The following is a 21,256-nucleotide window of genomic DNA, read 5'->3' on the forward strand; positions in this document are numbered from 1 at the left end:
CACAGTCTTCTTTCACAATCACTCTTGGATTTAGGAAAAATCGCAATGAATACCTCCAACAAATTAAACGGTAGGTGAACTTTCTGAACTTGCATTTTCACTTTAATATTAATAAATTGTCATTACTGCAGTTAGTCAAGTTTACATTTATAGAACATTGAATAAAAACTGAAACAGTGCAAAAATGCAATAGTGATTACTGTGACTGTTTTTTTTTTAGATAAAATTTTATTACTGAATCTCTACCACTTTTGCACCACTTTAATATAAGGTCCACACATATACCAATTATATAATATAAAACATTTCAACTTAACTCATGAGACAATTATTTTAAAAGCATAAGTTAAATATTTATATATGTTAATTTACTTTTTTATTTTAAAATGTTCAACAAAAAGGTACAAAAATAAATTAAGTAAAAAATAATTTTCTTCTTCTATTGTGTTGATGCCACAGAAGATGCATATTCATTTAGAAATTTACTTTTAACATAAATCTTTAATTTCTGTACTTTTTCCTCAGAAACTGTCATGAACTATTCCAACTATGAAAACATAGATGGCACCAAATACCAGCCTAACAATGACAAACTAAATGACTTCAGACGAGTCTTCCTCCCCACACTCTACAGCATAATCTTCATTGTGGGCTTTATTGGTAATGCCCTTGTGGTGTGTGTCCTGGTCAAATACCGCAAAACATCCAACATGTCAGATCTGTGCCTCTTCAACCTGGCCCTTTCAGACCTCCTCTTCCTGATCTCATTGCCTTTCTGGGCTCACTATGCTGCAGTCATGGAGTGGATCTTTGGGAGCTTCATGTACCACGCAGTGACAGCGCTCTACCTGCTGGGATTCTATGGAAGCCTCTTTTTTATGATCCTCATGACTGTGGAACGTTACATTGTCATTGTTCACATGTTTTCCAAGCACTTATCTGTCAGAGCTAGTGTAGCCCTGGCGCTGTTTGTGTGGTCACTCAGCTTGGGAGTTTCTTTACCAACCATTATTTTCTCCCAAGTAAATAACGACTTAAGTAAATGGGAAATATCAGCATGGAAACTAGTCTCTTACATTGAGCTAAACATCCTTGGCTTGATCATACCTCTCTCAGTGATGGTGTTCTGCTATTCTCGTATCATCCTTATTTTAATGACCATGAAGTCTCAAAAGAAACACAAAGCTGTCAGGATTATGGTTGTCTTGGTGTGTGTTTTCTTCCTCTTCTGGACTCCCTACAACATTGTCATTTTCCTGAAGTTCCTGCAACACTTCGGCTTCATGAACACCTGTCAAGAGCACCTGGACATGGCTATGCAGTGGGTGGAAACCCTAGCATTTACTCACTGCTGCCTGAACCCCATAATCTATGCCTTTGTGGGGAATAAATTCAGGAATTTGTTTCTAAAGCTTCTACAGGAATGGTTTCCTCTTTGCTTTGACCGGTGCATAAAAAATGAAAATGAGTGTGCAGAAAGGGGGAACTATGTACCCACACACTCCTAAAATTTCCAGCACAAATACAAAATAAAAAGTAATATTATATATACAGTATATTAAATATACAAGTAAAATTATGCTATCAAAAAACAAACAAGTAAAAACCTATTACAGTTTTCAAAAATTCAATAACTCTTTAATTCTTTAGTTAGATTCACTGCTTTTTGTCTGCAAAATGCTGATGAATGTGTATTGTCTTTTTTAATGCATACAGTACTTCATATTATACAGATGTGGCCATTAAGAATGCACGTTTTTCCCCGCAAAATGCCTGTTTGTAAAGTTCAGACCGGTTTCATGCGGAGAGATTGTGTGTGTGCACAAAGAGATTGTGTGTGTCCACGCGCGTCTTATATGTGACATTCATACAGTATGAACATTCAAATAAAATGCAATTCTTGATAATTGTTAGGTGTATGTTAATAAGTTGATAAGTGTATGTTGTCAAAGTATTTGTGGACATATAATTAGAAAAAAAAAGTAAATTAAGGATGTCTTTAAACATAATGCAGGAACTCTTTATTTATTTGAACCAGTAAAGTTGTTAATGTTTTGTACATTCCTTTATTTGTCCTTGTGTTTGTGTTTAGGGTTACTATGTTCCATATAAATAAAACATATGGACAACAATGTCCTGAAAGCATTATTAAAAATTAAATAAAATACAGTTTTATTAAATCTGTAGCAACCTAGCAACAGCATCGGAAATTGCTTGAGACAGATTGGAGGTCAGTGGGTTTTTCCCCCTGGAACCATCATAGTTCATCAAACCGGCCCAGTTCTGGTAAACGTTGAGCGGAATCAACCTTTTAAACAAACCAACAGAAAATCTATCTGCCCTTGGTCTGCCATCTGATCCTGTTACATCCAGATATATTTGTTTCTCTAGCTCGATGGTCACGAGATTTAAAGTCACATCAGGTATGATCACTCAATGTAAATTTTTGAATCTAAAACCCAGAAGAAATTTGAAATTTCCACAAATTTAAGAAGAGGCCTGAAGTACTGCAGACCAATTTACTGCAAAATGTAAGGGACCACCACCAGAGGTCGCTGTTTTTAAGTTGTAGTTTTTGTTGGCTGACTCAGTTTCCCAGAAGGCACCTCGGTCAGGTGATGCGAGGGCACACCTGAGCCGAGGTAGCCATTAATCTAACTATAAATAGCTGTTTAGTCTGGAAAACTGGGTCGAGCATTTTTGGTTTAACCACTGTCATTTGTGTGAGCATTTTGTTTTGGTTTGTTTTGTTCTTTGTTTAGTTTATATTTTGATTTAAGTTGTGTTGACTTGGGCTCTCAGTTTGGCAATGTTTTCTGTAGATGTTCTGTGTGTGTGGAGCTGATTCAGCCATGTCATATGTGTATGTGAGTATTGTGGTTTTGTCCTCCTGTTTCTTGTGTGTTTAGCTAGAGCCAGGTAAGTAGCTAGGTGTGTGTAGCTAAAATCTAGGTTAATCTAACTAGCATGCTTCTAGCCATAGCCCTTTTGTGTCTCTAGCTATTCTGCGTTTCCTGCCTTCCTAGTGTCCCAGTGAGCCTAGCATTTGAGTGTCCCCTAGCCTAGCCACTGGGTATCCTCCGTCTGTGTTTCTGTGCCCCAATTCCCTAGTGTGTGTTAAGCTTTTAGGTAAGTGTAGCTTAGTGCATGTTAAGGCTGAAGACATCTAGGTGAATGTGTAGCTGACTGCCATGGTTAAGTACAGCTTAACCATGTTTAGCTAAAAGCCATGCCTAGCTGATTGCCATGTCTTTAGCCCTAGTCCCGTCTCTCTCCTGTCTCCCGTCTTTCTCTACTGTGCGTCTCCCGTTTAGTTGTGTCCAGTCTCAGCTCCACGCGTAGTTTGTGTTCTTTCCCATGTTTCGTCCTTCTGCCTGTGTTCTGCCAGAGAGCCCCTGTTAGCACAAAGTTAAGTATTGTTTGAGTTTGATTTTTTCCTTTTGTTTAAGTTTTTACTTATACTTTTGTGTTTACTGTCATTAAAAGACTCTGTGATTATTCATTATTCATGATTATGCTTACTTACTTAGAGATTCTTTTTATTTTGCTCATTTTGAATCATTTTAAATTACAGCATAAACACCAGTACACAAGGATTTAAGAATTAAATTAAAGTTATATATATATATATATATATATAATGTGTGTGAGTGTATTTTTGCTAGGGTACTTTTATTATAATTTAAAGCTATTTATTATAATAAGTGGTGCAGAGGTGTATAATAAACCGAAAAGATAAACTTAAAAAAGATGGACAGCTATTTTTTTAATTATAATTTTAAATATTTATCAGCAACATTTAGTAAATACTTTAGTACTACAGAGTAAAATAACATTTTAATGAATAGGGGAATCTAGGGGAAACAACCCATTCTCACTTTCCACGTCACCATAACATACATAGCCTGGATAAATACAGTCCATCTACAGGTACATTAGAGGCATTTCAAAATGACCAAGATCAGTAAGCCTTATTCTCAAGACCTCAGGACAATGAAGTTTGCTGGAAGTTCCAGTCATGAAATACACCGCCATCTGAAATCTGTTGGTGTAGATGTAACATTAAGCATCATCAGAAGACATTATAAAGAACAGACATCAGACAAAATTATTACAATCCTCGCAAAATTATTCGATAAGTAACTTTCTTATATTGTACTGTCTCAAATTATAAACTGTCATGTGTTTGTTAGGCTTTAAATGTCAAACATTTAAATTAATGTTATGCCCTTATTTTACAGAGCCGTTGTCGCAGCCATAGACAAAGGACTTAATGGTTGCAAGCTCTGTAAAAAAAAAAAACTGTGGTGTGACAATAGAGTGGACATCAGTGAGAGATCAATTTGAAGAATCAGGCAAAAACTTGGTTGGAGATATAGGAAAACTTTGCATTGTCCCATGATCCGCAACAAAAATGAGATGGGTCTCCAGCGAGCTCAAACATGGATCAATGAAGAGGAAAAATTTCACGATGTCATTTTCACTGATGAAACTACGGTGGCTTTGGATCGCTTTGCCACAATGTCATGTCGTAAAACAGAAAGACAATTGTTTTTTAAACTCAAGCTGAAACATCCTGTGAAAATTAATGTTAGGGGAGCCATTTCTAGACTTGGACCTGTCACAGGGCTAAGTGAGGTGATGCAGGCTGATAGGACCCATGAGCAGACACCACTATGGAATGACACTCTTAAAAAAACTTTAATAATGAAAGTGCAGGCGATAGGATGGATAGTGCTTGTTACTTTATCACTGTAATACTGTAATTATTGACTGTAATTGGACTGTAATGGGCATGGATGATAGAGGTGTAACCCTGAAGTAAGGCTCTCATGTTTTAATGAAGCAAGATCCTACAGTTAGCCTTGACGTGGATGTTGGCTGCTGGGTGCCGTTATGCAGTGGAAAAAACAGAAGTGGATTTAGATCCGCACGGGTCAGAGATTGAGAAGAGCAGAGAGAGAGTCTTTTCACCTGCTGGTGTCTCGAAGTGTGTGGAATCCAGAAGTGATAAACAATAGCGCAGTCGAGGGGCGAGGCGTGAATTGGTATCCGTGAGAGCAATCAAAAACAGATTAAACAAATCCGAAGCGGTAGACGATAGCAAAGTCGAGGGGTAAAGTGTGAATCGTTGTCCATGAAGCAAATATCAGGTCTAACAAATCCGAAGCGATGGGCGATAAGCGGAAGCCGTTACACAAAAACACTTGGTCAAGATACACACGAATCCATAGCGGATTGAAAATCAGACGTTTGATTTGGGATACGTGAAAAGTTGGGTGGATGCGACGCATGGTGGAAGGCAAAGCTAATCTTCCAGAAGAGGGATTGATAATCTTAGTTATGGTAAGTAAGTACTGGGTAAATACTGGGTGATACTGTAGCTTACGAGAGATTGTCTTTATAGGAACATCACTTGTGGATAACATGACTCTCTTGCCGATGTGATACCTTGGGACTGCGAAGCGACGTCGGTCTGCTTGTTTCTTATAATTTTTGACGGACTGGACAGTTGGTTTCTGGCTTGTAGCCAGGTTCTTTTATAACGGCGAACAAAAAGCTGGGCAGAAGAAACTGTTACCTCCTCCTGAGAAGGAAACAAGGGTGGCTGATAGCCCAGGCAGCAGTGGAACGGGGACAAGCCCGTTGAGGAAGTAGGGAGAGAGTTGTGGGCATATTCGACCCATGGGAGAAACTTGCTCCAAGAGATTGGGTTTTGAGAAGTCATGCACTGAAGAGTAGCTTCCAACTCTTTAATCATTCTTTCTGTTTGGCCGTTTGTCTGTGGACGATAGCCTGAGGATAGACTTGGGGTGGCTCCAATGAGTTTGCAAAAAGCTTTCCAAAATTTTGCTGTGAATTGTGGACCTCGATCTGAGACAATGTCTGTGGGGAGACCATGCAGGCGAAAAAATGTGAAGAATAAGTTACTCAGCCGTCTCTTTGGCGGAAGGAAGTCCAGGGACCGGCTCGAAGTGTGCAGCTTTGGGAAAGAGGTTGACGATAGTAAGGATGCAAGTGTCGTTATTGGTGTTGGATAGTCCAGTGACAAAGTCAACGGCAATGTGTGACCAAGGGCGGTGAGGGACTGGGAGTGGTCTAAGGAGACCGAGGTTATATAAGCCAAAATTTGTTTGATACACACATGCTTCACAACCAGCAACATGACAGGATGTTCCCATAGCGTTTTCACGCAGCATAGAGTGTAGCCTTTGAAAGGGAACCACTGATTTATAGCACCCATTTATAGCAAGTGTGTCTAGTAACCCATAGCAACCGTTGAAGCAGGTTGCTTTGGGTAAGTTGATGACCTAGTTAGTTGGCAACAGAAGCTTTATGCTTCTATTTCACTAAGAAAAGAGGTGTTGTAATTAACAGAGTAGTTTGCATGTGTTACGGTTTCCTATTTAGTTGTTACTTTGCTCTTGTCTAAGGGAGATAGGAAGCTGACATAAAAAAAAAAAAAATAATAAAAAAAGGATAATATCTTGACTGAGTTTTAGCAAACTTTAGTAATTTTAAAGCACCAAAACACACAGTGGAAACCAATAGTATGAGTAGTGAAAGAAAAATTATTTACAGAAAATATATACAAAATATGTAGAGCTTAAATCAAATAAATAAATAAAACAAAACACCTTCTATCTTATGTGCAGCAGACAATCTAAACTAATAAACAAAGTGAAAAAGTCTAAACAAAGTTTAACTCTACGTGCTGTTTATGTACACCCTAGGGCATACTAACCTGGACTTGACACCGCGAATGGAGAAACGTTCAAGAACGTGTGCTGGGCGTAGTCAGGACGAAACAATACATGTAGAAAGATTAGCGTAACGCACACACACCATTTACAAATCACTATGACAACATTCAAAAATACCGGAAGTATAGCGTCACCATAACAACAATCTATATGAATGAAACAAAAAGCCGCGCCGCTGGCTGCGTCACTTCCGGGTTCCTATACTCGGCTAGGGCAGCCTTATTGGTTCCCATGGGAATCGTGGTCGCACTGGAAACCATGATTGACAGGTGCGATGTCCAATCCCAAGACCTGAAAGAAAGGCACCAAAATATGTGCGAAATGCCCGAAAATACTGCGAGACGTAACACATGCTTGTCATAAACTCCTGCAACCATCATCACTCATTCACTCACTTATTATCTATATCTCTTTATCCTGTATTCAGCGTCAGGGGGGACCTGGAGCCCATCCCAGGAGACTTAGGGCACAAGGTGGAGTACACCCTGGGCAGGGTGCCAATTTATCGCAGGGCACACACACATACACACACTTACACACTCATTCAAACACTATGACCAATTTTGGGAATGCAATTAACCAAACCTCTATGTCTTTGGACTGAAACCCACCAAGCACAGGGAGATCATGCAAACTATCTGCACACAGAGACGGGAATCGAACCTGGCCGGGAATCGAACCTGGCCGGGAATCGAACCCGAACCCTGGAGATGCAACTGTCATACCTATTCCAGTTGTTTTTACCAGATGAATTAATGACTTATTTAAAGCTCGACTTGAGATGCAGAACAAATTTAGTTAAAAAATTAACAACGGTTCTATTAAACGGCGGAACTGATACCACAACAAAGCTTTTTAATTTAAAACACAGCAGATGTTTCTTTAAACAAAACCTCTTAGACAACATGATTAGAATTAATTACGGTGAACATAACTTTGGAAAACATAATGTGAATTTGTTGAAGTTGTTTAAACTTTTTTTTTTAAACAAATCTCATGAGAACACAATCTTCCCTGAACAAGGAAAAAAATCAGAAAGAGAAAAATAAACACTTACTTTTTCCTATGAGAGGAAAGACCAGATTGAGCCTCCAAATTGTTAGGTTTAAAAGGAAGAAGGGTGTCAGAGATAAGTTTTGAGCTAAGAGAAGAAGAGTTATTGCTTGTTGTATCAACCACACCTTTGATACACTTACCGGTCCAGGCCAGATCAACCAGGAGAGACAAACGAACCCACACACACACACACACACACACACACACACACGCAGGCATGATGTCAGAAGATTTATTCGAAGCAAAGAGAGCACATTTAAAGCGTTGCTGTGTCCCAAATATTAAAAGAACCAGTCATTAACACGTCAGTCATAGAGAGAGCCAAAGACAAACCGAAGAGAGAAAATACATTAGCTTGTATTGTTAAATACATCCTGATTAAACAAAAGTGCTCTTGCGGACAAGAGCCATTTGAACATTTGAATGTATATTCGCGTGGATACAGAATATAGAAGGTGTTACCACATAAGGCATAAGGAAGCACAGTGAGGGTTCTGTTCTCAGGGCACAGGAATCTTAAATTATAATTTTATTCTTTCAATATTATTACACCTTACGTAAATATAAACAAAATTGAATTGAAATTGAATTAAAGTTTTCTTGGACGCATAAAGATTGGACTTTGGATTGATGGAAAAAGTTTGTCTGTTCTGATAAGTCCAGATTAACCCTATTTCAGAGTGATGGGTGCATCAGGGTAAGAGGGGAATGCATGAAGAGATGTATCCATCACACATATTGGCCAATGTACAAGCCTCTGGAGGCAGTGTTATGATCTGGGGATGCTTCTGGTTATCACAGATTTAAATTCTCTGATGGACCAGGTATATTCCAAGATTTGTAAAAGAGTGGTTTTAGTAACATAAAGAATCAACAACAAGAATTGCTAGTAGCCAATAAAATCTTGGAGTGCAACTTTTTTTTTTTTGGCCGGGCAGTGTATAATAAAGATTGTTTGAGCTCCTTGAAACAAGACAATATGACCATGTTGGGCCTGGGAACTGTGGTTAGTTACTATCAACTTTCACGTAGCTTCCTGTTGGTAACGTAGCTTCCTGTTTTTGTATCGTTGCCATGAAAGTTTTGCATTTGTATTAGCGTTTAAATTACATAACGTTTTCATTTATACAATAATAATATTAAAAGCAACTAGTTTTTATATCTGTAAAGTTTTTCTAAAGTTACGTAGTAGGAGAGGCGAGTTGCTCGGTCTGTCCGCTGTGCTTCGGTAAGCTTCTCTGGCGCCAGGAGAGACTCAGTCAAACACACACACACACACGTTGTCTGTCAGAAAGGTCTCTGTTTATTAACAGCAAAAGATGGGGTTTTTATATGTTTGACCAAACGCCTGTGCCATAGACATATGTTACTACAAAGAACATGAACCATTGTAAATGTCCTGGTGAGATCCTGAAGAATCAAAGGAAAGGAAGATAGAGAGGTGTCCGTCCAGAGACAGATCACAAGATGTTGGCTCGAGTTAGGGGGAGAGGGGGAAGGAGACAGAGGGGGAGAGAGAGAGAGAGGGGGAGAGAGACATGAAGAGAGAATGGGAAGGTTCACACTTTAAGGAGCAGATGCAAGAGGAGACAGGAAGATAGCAACAGGAAAGATTTAACACGTTAATATCAGATCTATGAGGAAGAGAGCAAGAGAGTAGAAATAACTCCTTTATAGATAAAATAATTCTAACAATATCTTTATACTATTTGGCTTCGCCTTTTTCTGCGCTTTTAGGAGAACGTGCAAGTTTCTTTGTTTAAAAACAACAAACGGATTTCAACTCCAAACAGCTAAACTCCGACTCAGGTATGATATCATGTCTAATATTCAGCTCGTTCAGTGTGTAGAGTGCAGGATGTTTAGACATTCTTTCTCCGTCGTTAGTGGTAATTTTATTTGTGATAGGTGTGTGTTAGTGAGCACTCTGCCTGGGAAGATATCAGCGTTAGAGGAGCGCATCCAGACTTTAGAGAGGGTTAGAGAGTGTGAGAGCAGCGTTATTCCTGTAGCGGACAGTCTGGGTGCCACAGGCGGAGATAACCAGCCCCCGACTCCGGCATTAGAGCCCTCACAGCGGGGCAAATGGGTGACGACTCGGCGGCATACTCGTTCAGCCAAAGCTGAACCACCGGAGCACAGCTTTTCTTCACACCTCTTCTGCGCTTCACGTGTCCAACAGGTTTGTTCTCCTCAGTAATGCACCCACTGAGAAACCTGAAAGAGCTCTGGTTATACTGTAGGAGACTCTATAATGAGACATGTGACATTAGCCAGGCCTTTAGGGGCGCCAGCAGCAGTGGTTAGGTGTATCCCGGGAGCCAGAGCACCGGACATAGCAGGTAATCTTAGGGCTCTCGGACAGCACAGGTTCTCCAAGATAGTGGTACATGCTGGAGCTAACGATATACGCCTTCGTCAGTCAGAGGTTAGTAAGAATAACTTTATAGAGGTGTTTAAATTAGCGAAGGCGATGTCCGATGACGTAATATGCTCTGGTCCCATCCAAATGAGACGTGGTGACAAAACTTACAGCAGGTTATGGTCGCTGAACCACTGGATGTCCAGGTGGTGCTCCGAAAACAATGTGGGCTTCATTGATAATTGGAAGACCTTTGAGGGCAAAACTGGCCTGTTAGGGCGGGACGGTGTCCATCCCACTCGGGAAGGTGCTGCTCTCATTTCTTGCAGTATAGCTCATAGTCTCAGAAGAGGCCCAGTTAATCGGTGACAATCCAGAGCCCAGGCCAGGGAGCAGACAGACAGGCTAAATCAACCGTCTGCTAGCTGCATAGAGTCGTCACTCAGGGTTCATCATATTGAGACTGTGTCTGTTCCCCAAGCTAAAAACAAATTTAGAAAGATTCAGAAAGTCTGTTTTAGTAATTTAGTTAACATAAAGACCACAAACTCAGATCATACTGAATGCTCAGCCGGCACCTCTGATCTGAAGCTAGGACTGTTAAATATTAGATCTCTCGCATCTAAAACAGTTATGGATAATGAAATTATCATGGATCAGGAATTTGATATACTTTGTTCAACAGACTCCTGGATTAAACAGGACGAGTATGTAGCTCTAAATGAAGCTAGTTCTCCTGGATACAGCTACATACACCAGCCTCGGTTAACTGGTAGAGGAGGAGGCGTTGCAGTTATTCACAATGATAATTTGACTATTGTACAAAAACACGGACACAAATTTAATTCATTTGGAATTCTTTAAAGTAACATAAGTGTATTAACTATATTAAGTCAGCTCAGTCAATTCCGCTAATTGTCTTTTACAGACCTCCAGGGCCGTACTCTGAATTTCTTAGTGAATTTGCAGATTTCCTCTCAAACCTAGTCGTTTCTGTAGACAAAGTGTTAATTGCTGGAGATTTTAATATTCATTTTGAAAATCCAGAAGACCCTCTGAGAACAGCATTTATGTCCATACTGGACTCGGTAGGAGTAAATCAGTGTGTAGTAGGACCCACTCATAAAGCAGGTCACACTTTAGATTTAATAATATTATTCGGATTAAGTATAAGAAATGTATTCACAATTCCACTATCTGAAGTTATCTCAGATCACTATCTTGTCTCAATTCAAGTGTGTCACAGTAATAATGTACGCACACCGCCGCGCTACCGTATGAAACATACAGTGGTTAATCAATCGGACTGTAGGTCCTACCGTCGCCGCGCTCGGCGGTACCGTTTGGCTTTGTGCGTTTGCTGGCTTTTACCGTTGAGTGGCGCTATATAACTACAGGCTGACGCCTCATGCCTTAGTTCATTCTCTGCTGGATTAATGAGACACAGAGTTTTAGAACTGCACGTAGTAGCGGATAAAATCAAGTAAAACATTGTAGTTAAACAAATTTATAATCACAGAACTAAAATGACGATACAAATGTAGAATTTAAATTAAATCTTATTAGGATCAAATTTAAACAAAATAAATGTTAACACAGTGAGCCTTTAAATTTTATCACGTGTAATTAGAAAAAAACGCGTGTAGGATTTTGTGTCGTCTTATATCTTGTGTTCTTTAAATTTATAGTAGATTTATTAACTAAAATAAATGACCATAAAAATTATAACATTGTCAGGACGTTCTACTGCGTCAGCTGATGTTGATCATTCAGCCCCGCTTGTGTTTGTGCGTTATTATAAGAATGAAATGCAGTAGACTGTTATGATCTGTAAACGGGTTCGACCCATGTTGCACGGGCGGCACCATAAAGCACGGACACGAGGCGAGGTCTTACGGGAAAAGGGTAATTTATTTAGGTAAAATGGGGAAGGAAAGTGTTGAAGGAGGGAGAATGGAAAGAAAGGGATAAAGGTTGTGCATTTGCAGTTCCGGGGGCTGTGCACACTGGCATGCGGGCACACAGCTGATGCTAAGTGTTGGTGCGAGTGGCAGAACTGAGCACGCGGAGGCAGCGCTCCTGCACGCTCCCTCGTGACGGCGCTTCTCCCGCTGTCGATGGCCGGCGCGAGTCCTCGCTGACGCAAAAACCTAACCACACTTTTCCTCTTCGGCAGCGGGCCTGCGAGGGCGGGCACGGTGCGGGACTGTAGATGCCGCGGGAGCTCGCGCAGCTCTTTCTCGGGCTGTCCTCAGCGCGGAGATCAAAGGGCGGAATTCTAGTGTCCTTGTTTAAAGTCCCCGGGGCGCGTCACATCTCCCCACTGACATGCTTTTTTTTTTTTTATATTCTCCATTACATCACGTACTTCCCAGACCTCAGACAAATCTCCGCGCCTTGCTTTTATAATGCGGAGCAAGCCCGAGATCATATTAACGTTAATTATCGCCAGCCGGCACAAATAGGCGGCCCCGTCCCCTTTGCTGCCTATTCAGGGAGCCTACGGAGTGAGGGAGTAGTTATAGTAGATTTGGGCGTACACCCATCACACGCGCACGCCGTGGCAGATCATCATAATTGTCCTAAACTTGTATTTCATAAGGTTTTCCGAGCGGTGGTACAGCGCAACGGGGGTCATTATTTACTATTAAACATTAAACGAATTTACAAAACTTAATGTGTGCGATTAAGCGCTGATTTTACGTAGGAAAGTAAAGAAGAGGATCCTGATGCTCAACATTCCGGAGACCAAACCCCATTTAAATTAAATTAACAAATATTGCATGTAAATAACAATAGCCCACGTTTAAAAAAGCATTTTTATTTAGATTATAAAAAAATAATCCTGCATCTGTTTTAGGTGTTCCAGCTGCCACTGTTCTAAAATTCAAATTAAATCAAATCTTATTAGGATCAAATTTAAGCACAATAAATGTTAACACAGTGAGCCTTTTGATTTTATCACTTGTAATTAGAAAAAAAGCGTGTATGGATTTGTGTCATCTTATTTCTTGTGTTCTTTAAATTTATAGTAGATTTATTAACTGAAATAAATTACCATAAAATTAAAACAGTGTTAGGACGTTCTACTGCGTCCGCAGATGTCGGTCTTTTAGCCCCGCTTGTGTTTTTGCGTTATTATAAGAATGAAATGCAGTAGACTGTTATGATTTGTAACGGGTTCGACCCATGTTACTCAAACAACTCAGTTCAGGTGTAAGTAAATGGATAGAAAGTAAATGTCTGTGCTGTTTGGGGGAGGGACGTGCTAATGATTTGGTCGGCTCTGTGTGTGTGTGTGTGTGTGTGTGAGAGAGAGAGGGGGTGTCGCGGTCGTTTTCAGTGAAACAAAGGCTCAGCTGAAAAATGTTAGGCACATCAGTCACTTAACCCCCAATAAAAGGTATTTGAGTGTTATGATAGTTGTAATATAACAGATGCGCACTGAATACTAAACCTAAACCAGGCACGGAGATTATTGAACCAAGATAGCCCCCATACCCGTTTAAAAAAAAAAAAAAAAAATACCAAAGAATATTATTGTGTATAGACTGATTAAAAACAATGCAATTTATGCTATCATAAGGAAAAAAACAAGTTTTTCCATTCCAATGATTAAAAAAGGTAACAATGTCAACTTTAGAATCTAGAGTCCAGGAGATTAAAATTACACAAATTGAAATCACTGAAAGTCAGCCTCAGATTCAAGAGGTTTTTAAAGTGGGGAGAAGTGCATTTCAGTTTCTCTGAATGTATAGGTGAGAACAGCCGATTCACACCTGGGGAGGGTGAATAATTTGTATTTGAATGTTGTCTGGCATTTTAAAGCACTATAGTGACACTAAAAGAACAACCCAGGATTAATAGGAATTCTTATACTGCATAAACATTATTTAGCACAAAAAAATTCCTCGCGCTCGGGAAAACTATGCGTGCGGTTGAGCGCTGGTTAGACTATAGGAAATTAAAGCGGAGGGTTTTTATTTAGACTATTAAAAAAATAACCTGCGTCTATTTTTAGGCGTGCCAGCTGCCACTTTTTAGTTAGAAGTTTTCAATACAAAGCTTATAATGCCCACATGACATGACGGAATAAGGCACGGCTGGTGATGATTGGGGTTTGTTGGGTTACAGTGGATTTTACTACGCGGTATGAGTGCAATGGGCATCCGTCTGCTCGCGCTGACTCTGCTCTCCGCGGATGGCCGTACCGCCCCCCTCCCACCTCTCGCTCCTTTGAAGTCCACGGGGCGCGTTCCATTTGCCCTGCTTGCATGCCGCACTTCCGCGTTGTTGCACGCGCGCTGCATACACAGCGCGTAGTAAAATCCACTGTAGCCCAACAAACCCCGAGTATTTTATAGCGCGGGGTGCAAGCCCGGGCAACGATAGCAACGATAGCTCACCAGTCATGTGTAATTCTGCGGTCCCGCTGCTTCGCATGTCTGAAGGGGAGGCCGCCTAACTAGTGAGCGAGGAGCGATATTGATTTGGGCGCACGCCGTGACAGGCTGAAAAAACTGTGTCAGATTAATGTGCAAAAACTATATAATAAAACTATATAAGACTACATGCCTTTATAAGACTCAACTTTTATTTAAGCGCACTCACAATAACGAAAAAACGTTGTGATTTTGTAAGTGTTGTGATTTTGTAAGTGTTGTAAGCTGCGCTGCTCTGTATTGTTTTTGGTGAACTTGAGCGCGTCAGAAAATGAACGCAAACGTTTTTTTAAATGGTCAGAGTCAGTCTGCTTGCTGTTTTCCCGACGCGTTCATAATCATTAGTCTACTTCTGCCGGTGTGCTCTGGAAAACTCCATGCATGCGGCTGAGCGCTGATTAAAACTATGTAGTAAAGTAAAGAGGAGAATCACGATGCCGAGTCGAAGTCCTGAGCCCAAACCTCATTTAAATTAAATTAACAAATATTATAAGTAAAAAAACCGTTTATAAATTATTTCCTACATGAGTTGGCCCGGTGTTATGCGCAGAGCGCCGGGAGATTTCCTGAAGCTCAGAAATCACTGGGCATGTTTTCTAAATAGCCGCTATCTTTAATAACTGATGGAGGTTTTGAGCTGTATACACACGCATTCCTGCCTAAACAACTCTTAAAACTACACCGGTGACACAATAACAGTAATATTTCAAACATTCTGCAGGCTGATATTTGGAGAAAGGAAAGAATAATGAATAAACCAGTTGTTGGGTCAAAATAACCCAACCAGGTGTTCATTTGTAAACTACATCTCATATGAGCCAACATGAGCAACCCAACAATGTGTTTAAAGTACCTGAAATAATTCAGAACTTAAATAACAATAAACCGATACAGAGATACGCTGTATAACGGTCACTGTTGTATTTACGGCAACGAGCGAAAATGTCACTTTGCGCCACCTGGCGGCCATTTTACGAATGACTTTGAAATGCAACTGATTTATTTTGGCCGCTGACGTTTTTACGCGGCGGTGAGCGCGACGGTAATAACCATTCCAATTGATCAACTACTGTACATTCACTTCAACTACCAAACAGAGTTTTATCAGTAATCTCCCAGAGTTCCCAACTTCGATTAGATCACAGAACTCGATCAGGCGACTGAATATTTAGAGTAGACATTTCGCTATACCTTAGATCAGTGGTTCTCAAACATTTTCTGTCATTCCCCACTTAAGGGGGTGGGCGAATTTTCAAGGCCCACCTGTCAACAAAATGATAACGAAAACGGCCAAGTGTACTATTTATTGAAAAATCAATTTCTAAACCAGTAAGATAAAATAACACCAAGTTCAAAACAGATAAAATACACGTGCAATTGGTATAACCGGCTTACTTTGTCACTTATCTAGATCTTTCTTTCAAAAAAGTTAAGTGGCTTATTAACGTGACTGGGGTGTGTTGTTGATAAGTGTCTTCCTACTTTGTCTCATGCTGTCTGCTGCCAGCGGTTTAAGACACAAAACACACAAAGGTCTCTCCTCTGCCCCCACCATCCCCATCATGAATCCAAGCGCAACATAGGCTTCATCATGTTTTCCTTTCGGCTGGATTTTTGGTTGATTGGGCTGATAGGGCTGAATCACCTGCTTATTTGTGGTCCATGTAACAAATGTATCCATTGATGTTATTATGCTCACTACATACAGTACGCTACTGTGTTATGGTCTAAAATGCCCCCGACCTAGGCCACGGATTGCCCACCTAAATTCATAGGTTTATGGTTTACAAATTATAACAAATGAATTTAATTATAAAGTAAGCAATATAAAAAAAGGTTGTATAGGGGGCAAAATATATAAAGTATATATTTTTTCATATACCACATGTATATTTTTATATTGCTTATTTTATAATAAAAATAATTTCCTGTAATTTTTCACCACAAACAATATTTATTTAGTGTAATTTGTGATAAATAATTTATTTGTACATTGAAAAACCCCTGCAAAATAAATGTGCCATAAAATATTCATTTTGGGGATTTGTATTAATCGTCTCGACGGCTGTCACGTGCCTAGGGTTAATTATAATAGTAATAATATTGTAGCGTTTCTCACAGCTACCAATGAGCGTGGAGAGACGAGTGAGCTTCCTTGCTGCCCAATGCAAATGGCTGGGAGTACTTTATTTTCCATCGCACTAAAGTCACACAAACAATCAACAAGACACACTTCTGATTCACACACACACCCTGGCCGAAGCCACTACCCCAGACACATTTCCCCAACACGGTGAACACATAACAGTCCCTCCCGCAAAGCATGATGGTTATTACTCAAACCCCACCCACGCCACACTGCCCCCACCCGAGCCGCGATCGTCCCCGGTCACCATGGCGAAATCAGTCTAGCAGGCGTGACGGTGGTCGGCGCTGGCGTTGTGAACGCCGGAGTCTTTTTGCGGGGGAAGGCGGGGCGCAGCCCTCTTCCTGAGGCGGACTGGCCTCCACAGAGCTCGATGTCTTGCTGACGTGGGGCTGGTAGGGAGCGAGCCGGTCCCGGTGGAGCACGACCACTCGCGACCGCCCCGTCAACCGCACCCGGTAGACTACGTCGGACAGCTGAGCAACGACCGTGCAGGGGCCCACCCAGTGCGACATAAGCTTAGGCGAGAGCCCCCTTTTCCTTCCGGGGGAATACACCCAAACCTGCTCCCCAGCAGCAAAGTCTCGCCCCCGGCTGTGAGTATCATACAAGCGGCGCTGCTTCACCCTGGCGTTCGCCAAGTGTCTACGCGCCAGCTCGTGGACACGAAACAGTTTGTCTTTTAAAGCACAAAAGTAATCCATCCCCGGCTTTGCGGGTAAATCCACTTGTGGAGGAGGCCCGAACACAAGGTCCACGGGCGTGCGCAACTCGCGACCGAACATTAACGCAGCTGGCGTGAGCTGTGAGGACTCCTGCACCGCTGTGCGATAAGCCCAAAGCACGAGAGGCAAATGTTCGTCCCAATCCTTTTGACGGTCGCTGGTAAGCACGGCGAGTTGGGTGGTGAGCGTGCGATTGAAGCGTTCCACGAGGCCGTCACTCTGCGGATGAAGGGGCGTGGTGCGGGTCTTTTCCACCCCGAGGCGCTTGCACACCGCCGCAAACACCTCCGCCTCGAAGTTACGCCCCTGATCGCTGTGCAACTGCTCCGGGGCGCCGAATCGGCAGAACACCTCATCCACCAGCACTCGAGCTGTGGTGGAAGCGCTCTGGTCAGGGACAGCAAACGCCTCCGGCCACTTGGTGAAATAATCCATGGCCACCAGCACATACCGGTTCCCGCGATCGGAGATAGGAAACGGCCCAAGAATGTCCACGCCCATACGCTCCATGGGTGCCCCCACCCGAAAGTCTTGCAGAGGTGCCCGCGAGCGCTGGGTAGGTCCCTTCTTTGCCGTGCAGATGTCGCATCTGTGCACGAAGAGTTCACTATCCGTGTGGCAGCCCGGCCAGTAGAAGCGAGCGCGCAACCGCCGCAGCGTTTTAGTGACTCCGAAGTGTCCCGCACCCGCATGCCCGTGTACCATTCCCAACACTCGTGACCGCAGATTCCGCGGTACCAGCAGCTGAAAAGATTCTCCAGCGCCGCACGGTTGTTCCCAGTGACGGTAGAGTAAACCTCCCCGCAACACTAGTCGGTTGAACTGCGAGTGGAGAGCTTTTTCCTCGGGCCCCAGGTGAGCAACCGCGGCATAATCCGGTCTCCGGCCCGCGTTAACCCACCCCAGCACCCGCTGCAGCGCCGGATCCTTCTCCTGCTGGGCAGTTAGCTGATCACAGTCCATCTGGAGCACAGGCGGAACGACTACAGGCGATGCTTTAGGCAACGCGGTAACTCGGCTGCACGCTGGCTCGGACGGCGGATTACTGACGGAGACTCCGAAGTACTGCGCAGGGAGAATGTTCCGATTCACGGGGGTCGGGGAGTGTTCGATGTCGCGACCACGCACGCGCTCTTCAACCCGCTCGCAGTGCCGACAATGCTCTTTGCTACGCGGCCGGCGGGATAACGCGTCTGCGTTACCATGCAGTTTTCCAGCTCGGTGCTGGACGGTAAAATCGTAGTCCTGCAACCGCTCTAACCAGCGCGCCAACTGCCCCTCGGGCTCTTTAAAACTAAGTAGCCACACCAGCGAAGCGTGATCGGTCCGCAGCGAGAAGGATTGCCCGTATAAATACGGCCTAAAATGTTTTAGGGCCGCGACGACCGCTAACAGCTCGCGCCGCGTGACGCAGTAATTTTTCTCAGGTCCAGACAATGCGCGGCTGAAGTAGGCGATAACACGCTCTTTACCCTCGGACACCTGAGACAGGACAGCCCCCAGCCCTACATCGCTCGCGTCCGTGTCAAGGATAAACATACGAGACGCGTCAGGGTATCCGAGAACGGGCGACGTGACCAGAGCTTCCCGTAACCGAGTGAAAGCATGCGCGTGCGCCCTGTCCCAGCGGAACGGCTGATTCTTTTTCGTGAGGCCGTGCAGCGGACTGGCGATCGTGGCAAAATCCTTCACGAACCGGCGATAGTAAGAGGCTAACCCGAGGAAGGTGCGCAGTTGTGACACATTTAGCGGTTCAGGTCAATTCTGCACTGCCGCATTTTTTGCTGGATCGGTGGCAATACCTCTAGCACTAATTACGTGTCCTAGGAAACCCGTCTCTGCCGCAACAGCTGGCACTTTTTGGGGTTGAGCCACAAATTCGCCCGCCGGATAGCCGAAAATACTTCACGCAAGTTAGCTAGCGCGAGCTCAAACTCCTTGCCGTGCACCAATAAATCGTCCAGGTAAACGACGCAACGGTTGCGAGGAATATCCGTCAACACTTTCTCCATCAACCGTTCGAACGTCGCTGGCGCGTTACAGAGGCCGAACGGCATGCGCCGGAATTGCCATAGCCCTTGGCCGATCGAGAACGCGGTTTTTGGTCGTGCTTCCGGGGCGAGCTCTACTTGCCAATACCCGCTACGCAAATCCAACGAGCTAAACCACGACGAGCCCGCAACATGCTCCAGCGCGTCATCTATCCGCGGTAACGGATAAGAATCTTTACGCGTTACCTCGTTTAACCGCCGGTAGTCCACACAAAACCGCCACGATTCGTCCTTTTTACGCACGAGCACAACGGGTGAAGACCACGGTCCGGACGCTGGCTCTATGACGCCCGAGTCGGCCATCTTGCGCAGCTTCTGCTCGGCGATAGCTCGTTTAGCTAATGGGAGGCGTCTCGGATGTAGCCGAACAGGCGCTGTGTTACCCGTATCAATCGTGTGCTGCACCAAGTTGGTATGTGTGCACTCGCTCTCATCAACCGCGAAAATGTCTGCGAACTCGTGTAGCAGGGATTTCACGGTGTCGGCCTGTGTCTGACTGAGCCCTACGCTGCTACGCTGCATAAGCTCGGCCATTATTCTCGTTCGGTCTGCTACCGGATGTTTACATGGCGCGCCCGCCGGAAGTTCCGCCCCCCTGGTGTGCTCCACTAACATGTCCGGCTGCGCTTTGGGCACTAGCAACCTGGCTAACCCGAAGCTACCATGCAACGTTCCGTCAACGAGATTAAGTACTGCACCCCACCTTTCCAAAATATCCAACCCCAAGATACAATCATCCTCAATGTCGGCCACCAAGAATGGATGAAAAAGAATGATTGCACCTACTTGTATGCGCACTGTGCGACAGGCCCGTATCTCTAGATAGCTCCCCGACACGGTGCGAATGCTCACGGCTGGGGCCGGCAGCATACAACCGCGATCGCCTTGTCCTAGTGCTCCCCAGCGCAGCAGCGAAACTGTGGAGCCAGTGTCCACGAGCGCCCGCAGCGAAACGTTGTCCAGGCCACAGTTAACGTAGACCCCCGAGCGATTTCCTGCACGTCCTGACCGGAGGTTGAACCCGGTAGTTGGGGAAACAAAGAAGGCTGTGGGAGCCGGCTTCACCTCGGCGCCCCCCGAAGCTAGTTTTAACGGCTGCTGGGGTACGTTGTCCTCAGGCCTGAGAACACTGCAGCGGTAATCCGGCGGTCCCTGGCCTCGGCGACGTCGCGGAATCTCGGAAGCTGGGTCGGGGCCTAGCCGCGACGGGTTGCCCTGTCCCCGGCTAGGTTCACCTACCGAGCGGCCCTGAGTCACGGGAGGTCGCTCGGCTCTTTCGCCGTGGCGTTCTGCCATGATGGGTTCGGCGCGCTCAGCCTCGCGCAGCGCCTCAGCCAAGGAAGCCGATGCCGCTAACCGGATGTGCTCGCGCAGCCGCCACGGCCGGATTCCCCGCAGGAACGCACGGCGCGCTAGCTCCTCCTGCTGGACGGACCCGAACTCCGGGTAGCCTCTGCGCGCGAGAGACCTCAGGTCCATGGCGAACGCCCCCAGTGGCTCGGAGGCGCTCCGCACGCGGGTTGCCAGCTCCTCGCACGCGGCCTCCTTACGGTCACCTGCGCTGAACCGGAAGCGGAGCGACTCCCGTAGCTTCGCCCAGTCCTTCCGCTCATCAGCCCGGAGGTCTTCCAACGCCCGCAGCGCGTCACCCTCCAACGAAAGGGCCACCCGGACAGCTGTTTCCGCCGAGGACCAGCCCGCGAAGTCGGC

General features: G+C 44.2%; 1 protein-coding gene across 1 annotated transcript; it reads left to right on the forward strand.

Moving 5' to 3' along the window:
• On the forward strand, positions 1–1,570 carry LOC128520582 (C-C chemokine receptor type 5-like). The gene is made up of 2 exons (XM_053494889.1): positions 1–70; positions 526–1,570. The coding sequence occupies exons 1-2, from the start codon at positions 46–48 to the stop codon at positions 1,506–1,508; spliced, it is 1,008 nt and encodes a 335-aa protein (XP_053350864.1). The 5' UTR covers positions 1–45; the 3' UTR covers positions 1,509–1,570.
• Positions 1,571–21,256: the final 19,686 nt, after the last annotated feature.

This window comes from Clarias gariepinus, chromosome 4 (genome assembly GCF_024256425.1).
Source record: "Clarias gariepinus isolate MV-2021 ecotype Netherlands chromosome 4, CGAR_prim_01v2, whole genome shotgun sequence".
NCBI lineage: Eukaryota > Metazoa > Chordata > Actinopteri > Siluriformes > Clariidae > Clarias > Clarias gariepinus.

What these genes read in the sequence shown, in the direction of transcription:
- LOC128520582 (XM_053494889.1), top strand. Translation starts at nt 46, where the DNA reads ATGAATACCTCCAACAAATTAAACG. An exon ending in TACCTCCAACAAATTAAACG is followed by an intron (nt 71 to 525) that starts GTAGGTGAACTT and finishes CTTTTTCCTCAG; the next exon opens with AAACTGTCATGAACTATTCC.